Below are 6,961 nucleotides of genomic sequence, written 5' to 3'. Positions count from 1 at the left end.
ACTATTAAAAAAATATCTACATAAAAAATAAATCATCATAAAAAAAACCATAAATGAGAGATTAAATTATTAATTTTTATGAATTACCTTTGCTATAAAAGAATGTATATTTATAAGATTATTAAAAAAACATTCACATAAAAAAATAATTTGATGAAGAGAAAAAAAATGAACAAAAGACAATAAATTCCCAAAACAAAACAAAAAGACAAATGCATAATCGTGGCAAGGGCCAATATATATATATATCCTTTCACACTCTAAAGATTATTTTACCAACACTGCCTGCTTCCCATTCGCCAAACAATAAATGTACCTTTTTGGCAATTATTATGATCTTAAATATTTATTCGGTACCCCTCCACCTCCACCTCTCACTTCATTTCCCTGCAAACAAACAGCACCACACGAAAACAAAAAAATCAACAAATATTATTAAAATCATTTAAAAAACACTGTATATAATATTTAATATTTATTAACAACACTTCTAAATAATCTTAATATATTAACACTGGAAACATAAATACCCCACTTGAAAATAAAATATATTTGCAATTAAAACATGTTCCTGCAGAAAACAATTATTACACTAGAAAATATATATTTAGTCCTGGCAGTTCAGTCTAACTCATTTCTTGAAATGCCTTTTAAATTGTTTTTTATTTCAAAAAATATTAATTTGATATATTTAAATATTTGTTATGGCATACTTGTATAAAAAATCATAATTTTTTTAAAAATTATTCAATTATATTTTTAAATAAAAAATATTTTTTTAATGCATTGTAATAACTTTTGTAATTATGATTTAATAAAAAAAATCTAAGAAATACATTATTAGTTAAGTTTTAAAAAATATATATTTAGCTAAAGCTTCTATAAAATGATTTTTATAAGAAAATAAATAAAAAAGTTTGAAATGTAATTATATGAGTCCTTAATAAAAAAATAAAATATAACTAACTAAATTATGTTTTTTTTTCAATAAAATTGAATAAAAAAATAAAATTTTTTTCATGTTACAGACATTATGTTGATAAAGAGGGTATTTGGTGTTGTAATTGAACTATATTTTTAAAGTGCTTTAAATTTATTTTTTTAAAAAATATTGTTTGATAATTTTAATATATTAATATAAAATAAATAAAAAAATAAATTTTTTTTCATGTTACAGGCATTCTGTTGATAGAGAGGATATTTGGTGTTGTAATTGAACCATATTTTTAAAGTGCTTTAAATTTATTTTTTTAAAAAAATATTTTTTGATAATTTTAATATATTAATATAAAAAATAATAAAAAATATCTTTATATATTTACAATAAAAAAACATTTTAAAAATAATTTTTTCATCTTCTAAAGACTTCTCCCTGAGTGCAAAAAAAGAAAAGAAAAAAAAGAAAAAAAAAAGGTTTCCTTATCACCATCTAATAGAATAAAATGAAAAAACCATGTAATCACTGCCTAGTAGCAGTTGTGGTATTATTATTTTAAAATCCAGTCTCAAAAACCACACCCTCTCATCTTTCTTCAACACTACTCCCCCTCCTCTACCCCCATCCACCACCATCACCCCCTCCCCCTCTTTCTAATCTTTAACGCAGAAAACCCAAGAAAAGGAAAATGAGACTTCTCCTCCTGCTCCTCCTCCTCCTTCTCCTTCTCCACCTTCAAATCTATGCACCCACCACCACTGCACGTACTGTATCAGAATATGAAGCTCTCCTCTCCATAAAATCCTCCATCACCGACGACCCTCAATCATTTCTCTCCGCATGGAACTCCACAGCCCCACTTTGCTCCTGGACTGGCATCACCTGTGACCACACTGGCCGTCGAGTGACCTCCTTAGACCTCTCCGGTCTCAACCTCTCGGGCACTCTCTCCTCTGACATAGCCCACCTTCGTTACCTTCAAAATCTCTCCCTGGCTGTCAACCAGTTTTCCGGCCCAATCCCTGCCTCACTCTCCGCCGTCACTTCCCTTCGCTCCCTTAACCTCTCCAACAACATCTTCAACTCCACATTCCCTCCACAGCTCTCTTCCCTCAAGAACCTTCAAGTTCTTGACCTTTACAACAACAACATGACAGGTGGGTTGCCGCTAACCGTAGTGGAAATGCCAAATCTCCGGCATTTACACCTCGGCGGTAACTATTACTCGGGGAAAATCCCATCAGAATATGGAAAATGGGAGTTTCTTGAATATCTTGCTATCTCCGGTAACGAGCTTGAAGGTAGCATTCCTGTTGAGTTGGGTAACTTGACTAAATTGCGTGAACTCTACATCGGGTATTTCAATACCTACGAAGGTGGTTTACCGCCCGAGATCGGTAATTTATCTAACTTGGTTCGTTTTGACGCTGCAAACTGTGGATTATCCGGCCAAATACCGCCGGAAATTGGCAGGTTACAGAAGCTGGACACATTGTTTCTTCAGGTTAACGGGCTTTCGGGTTCGTTAACTCTAGAGCTTGGGAGCTTGAAGAGCTTAAAATCCATGGATTTGTCGAATAATATGTTCACGGGGGAGATTCCTACTAGTTTTGCCGAGTTAAAGAACTTGACCCTTTTGAATCTGTTTAGAAACAAGCTGTACGGAGCAATCCCGGAGTTCATCGCCGAGTTGCCGGAGCTTCAGGTGTTGCAGCTGTGGGAGAATAATTTCACTTCAACTATTCCACAGGCCTTGGGTCAAAATGGGAAGCTTCAGATTTTAGATCTTTCATCCAATAAGCTTACTGGGACTTTGCCTCCTAATATGTGTTTGGGTAATAATCTGCAAACTTTGATCACTCTAAGCAATTTCTTGTTTGGTCCCATTCCTGAATCGCTTGGACAATGTCAGTCCTTGAGTAGAATTCGAATGGGAGAGAATTTTCTCAATGGCTCCATTCCTAAAGGGCTTTTTGATTTGCCGAACTTAAGTCAAGTTGAGTTGCAAGATAATCTTCTAGCTGGGGAGTTTCCTGTGATTGGTACATTGGCTGTGAATCTTGGCCAGCTTAGTCTCTCAAATAATCGCCTCACAGGGTCTTTACCTCCTAGTGTTGGTAACTTTTCTGGTGTTCAAAAGTTGCTCCTTGATGGGAACAAGTTCAGTGGTTCAATCCCACCTGAGATTGGAAGGTTGCAGCAACTTACCAAGATGGATTTTAGCCACAACAAGTTTTCAGGTCCCATTGCTCCGGAGATTAGTCAATGCAAGCTGTTAACGTTTGTTGATCTCAGTAGAAACGAGCTTTCAGGTGAGATTCCAACTGAGATTACAGGAATGAGGATCTTGAATTACCTAAATCTCTCAAGAAATCATCTTGTTGGTAGCATTCCGTCTCCTATAGCCACTATGCAGAGCTTAACTTCTGTTGATTTTTCTTACAACAATCTTTCTGGTTTGGTCCCTGGTACTGGTCAGTTTAGTTATTTCAATTACACTTCGTTTTTGGGTAATCCTGGTCTTTGCGGTCCCTATTTGGGCCCCTGCAAAGATGGGGATGTAAATGGAACTCACCAGCCACGAGTTAAGGGGCCGCTCTCTTCTTCTCTGAAGCTCTTGCTGGTTATTGGCTTGCTTGTTTGCTCCATTGCGTTTGCGGTCGCGGCTATAATTAAGGCTAGGTCGTTGAAAAAGGCCAGTGAGGCTCGTGCTTGGAAATTGACTGCTTTCCAGCGCTTGGACTTTACTGTTGATGATGTTTTGGATTGCTTGAAAGAAGACAATATTATTGGTAAAGGTGGTGCGGGGATTGTTTACAAAGGTGCAATGCCAAATGGTGATCATGTTGCTGTGAAAAGACTACCGGCAATGAGCCGTGGATCTTCCCATGATCATGGTTTCAATGCTGAGATTCAGACCTTGGGGAGGATTAGGCACCGACACATTGTTAGATTGTTGGGGTTCTGTTCTAACCACGAGACTAATCTCTTGGTCTATGAGTACATGCCCAACGGGAGCTTAGGAGAGGTTCTTCATGGCAAGAAAGGAGGTCATTTGCACTGGGATACCAGGTATAAGATTGCTGTTGAGGCTGCAAAGGGCCTTTGCTACCTTCATCATGATTGCTCCCCATTGATTGTTCACCGTGATGTAAAATCGAACAACATCCTTCTTGACACCAGTTTTGAAGCTCATGTTGCAGACTTTGGCCTTGCCAAGTTCTTGCAAGATTCTGGCACATCAGAGTGCATGTCTGCAATTGCTGGATCTTATGGATACATAGCTCCAGGTAAGTTTGGATCTTGGGATTTGGTTTGCTTGTTTTCTACACAGGTCCTGTATGTCTAGAGCTATACTCAATTTTTTTCCCCGAAAGTCTTGATTTTGCCGAATGAACTTTAGCTCATCCTCTGTAAGATGGGTTCGGATTATGCATTAATTTATATCCGATTTTTCTGTCCATGGATCTATTCTGTCTTCAGAGTTCTTGAAACATGGCGTGCAATTTAATCCTTAGTTTGTTTTTGGAGGAAGTTTGCTTTACTTTATCTTTTGTGCAGTCTACTCGAGTTTGGTCATAGAAATTTAAATGTTAGTTGGGTTTGAAAGTACACGAATCTAATGATATTCTTAACTGTTACTCCTCTAAAGGATAAAACTCTTATCTGATCATGATGAGCCCTGCCAATCAAAGTCCCTCAATAGTTCGTATCTTAGCTTGTTTGATATGGCCTTGTTACAGGGATTTAGATCTTGGCAAAAGTTAAAGCATCTGCCTCAAATTCTGTATGCAATGCAATTCTCTCGGTAAAGCTTTTGACTGATAAAACATCCAATTATTTGTTGCAGAATATGCCTACACACTGAAGGTTGATGAAAAGAGTGACGTGTACAGCTTTGGTGTAGTTCTCTTAGAACTCGTTACTGGTAGAAAACCCGTTGGAGAATTCGGTGATGGTGTGGATATAGTTCAATGGGTTCGAAAAATGACAGACTCAATCAAGGAAGGAGTTTTGAAAGTCCTGGATCCTAGACTTCCATCAGTTCCACTTCATGAGGTGATGCATGTGTTCTATGTTGCAATGCTTTGTGTGGAAGAACAGGCTGTCGAACGCCCAACAATGCGAGAAGTTGTTCAGATTCTAACAGAGCTTCCGAAGTCGCCAAGCTCAAAACAAGGAGACTCAATAATCACAGAGCCCTCGCCACATTCAGCCGCCACTGCAGCGCTCGACTCTCCTAGTTCAACAGCTAAAGACGTCCCAAAAGACCATCAGCAACCGCCACCTGCTGATCTTCTTAGCATTTGAAGCATTTTGAACGGAGGTTACTGTTTGTTATCTAAAATTCCAGGAATTGTGTTAGTTTCTGTCCGTCGTTGTGTTCCTTTCATTTTTCTGGGGGGGATTTTCTCTAATGTTTGCAAGTATTTTCTTTTTCTTTATTGTTGTACAGTAGGTTTTGGGGGAAGGGAGGTATTTTATTTTCTTAAATTATAAAACTTGACTTCATCATGTAGTAAGTACTTACTGCCTGCTGTTGCTGACTTGCTGGGCTCTGGCTACCTTGTTTATGGCACAGCTGTTCAGTGTTCAACAACACTGTTGCAGCCTGTAGGTAAGCATTAAAGGGGGGAAGTCCTTGTCTTTTTAGCTCTGGGGCGTTGTGACTTTTGCCAGAGGGAAAGATTGAAAGAGACATCGACGGGGTTGGGTAGGGTAAGTAGAAAGATGCGTATGCAATTCACAAAATATTCATTTGCCCAGAGGTCTCGGTGCTTGCCTCAGAGAGCAGAGACTGGAGGGTTTCTCTGGCCCCTTGACCAGGCACTTACAGGGAATTGAACTGAGAGCTCGAGCAAGCATGAGTGAATTGAGCGCAGAGCTAGCCAGCCAGCCATTATAAAAGAAGCCAAGCAACTTTGGAAAACTCCATGGCTTCAATCAATGGACTGTGCATCGACTTGGGGTTCAGCCCTTGTGTCTGGCTACGGGAGAATGTCACGTGACTCTCCACGTTATCTGTGCATTGTATAGAACTACGAGTAAAATATTATTTATTTTTCTATATTTTTAACGAAATAATTAATAAATTAATCTCTGTATTAAAAAACCTAATGTTAGTTTCTAGGTTTTTATACTTGATTATTACCGGGTCTTTTGTTGTTTTCCCATCTCAATTAATTTTTTTTTTCAACTTAAAATATCTTTTGTTGGTAATCGAAATCTTATTATCCTGTCCATTTAAGATAAAATTAAAGGTCCATTTAATAAAACGTAATTTATAAATCTTCAAAAAAAATAAAAAGCTACTTGTGATTATAAGAAGCATTATTAATTTATAAGGAGTTGATATAATAAACTATAAAAATAGAGTCAGTGAGATTGTCCTGTGGATGGGTTGAGCGTGGATCAACAAGTAGCAGGAGCTTCTCGAGCCACAATGTCAGGGATGCCCATGTCATAAACATCGTTCCTGTGGTTAAGAGTGGGGTATTTATGTCCTTTTATTGAAATCATTTTGTTATCATGATCTTTGGGTTGGTGAGTATTAAGTACGCGGAAGAGGACGTCCTATCTTCTATCTCATTTCGTACTCAAAGATATTTTTTAATTAATTTATATGTAAATCATTTTATTTAAAAAGAATATGTACTTCAACTTGATTTATTTAAAGGAATAAATTTAATAAATTTACGATGATGACCTTAAAATTTAATAAAATATAATATATGCTCTCGAGAAGATGCAGAAGAGAGCATGCTAGGACAAGATGCCCTCACCTACGTAGTTACCTTTCTTAGTTTTTTCTTCTGTAGGTCTTCAATCGTACATATACATTTATATGTTGAGAAACTGAAGGTACCGAAAATTTTGATTTTTTTTTAAAAATAATTTTTTTATATCTTTACATGCGAATATTAAAAATAATTTTTTAAAAATAAAAAAATTATTTTAATATATTTTTAATAAAAATTATTTTGAATCGCTATTACTAGTATAATCTTAAATAAATTATAAATC

At 36.5% G+C, this 6,961-nt stretch overlaps 1 protein-coding gene across 1 annotated transcript; it reads left to right on the top strand.

The window, feature by feature from the left end:
• The first annotated feature begins 1,488 nt into the window (after positions 1 to 1,488).
• Positions 1,489 to 5,484, top strand: BAM1 (Leucine-rich receptor-like protein kinase family protein). The gene is made up of 2 exons (XM_011023518.1): positions 1,489 to 4,227; positions 4,788 to 5,484. Exons 1-2 carry the CDS (start codon positions 1,626 to 1,628, stop codon positions 5,246 to 5,248), a joined length of 3,063 nt encoding a protein of 1,020 aa, XP_011021820.1. The 5' UTR covers positions 1,489 to 1,625; the 3' UTR covers positions 5,249 to 5,484.
• The last annotated feature ends 1,477 nt before the right edge of the window (positions 5,485 to 6,961 follow it).

This window comes from Populus euphratica, unplaced genomic scaffold, assembly GCF_000495115.2.
Source record: "Populus euphratica unplaced genomic scaffold, PopEup_1.0 scaffold9.1, whole genome shotgun sequence".
Lineage (NCBI taxonomy): Eukaryota > Viridiplantae > Streptophyta > Magnoliopsida > Malpighiales > Salicaceae > Populus > Populus euphratica.
Note: the sequence above shows the minus strand (reverse complement) of the source record. Positions and strands in the feature narration are given on the sequence as shown.

What these genes read in the sequence shown, in the direction of transcription:
- BAM1 (XM_011023518.1), top strand. Translation starts at nt 1,626, where the DNA reads ATGAGACTTCTCCTCCTGCTCCTCCTCCTCCTTCTCCTTCTCCACCTT. An exon ending in TTATGGATACATAGCTCCAG is followed by an intron (nt 4,228 to 4,787) that starts GTAAGTTTGGAT and finishes TATTTGTTGCAG; the next exon opens with AATATGCCTACACACTGAAG.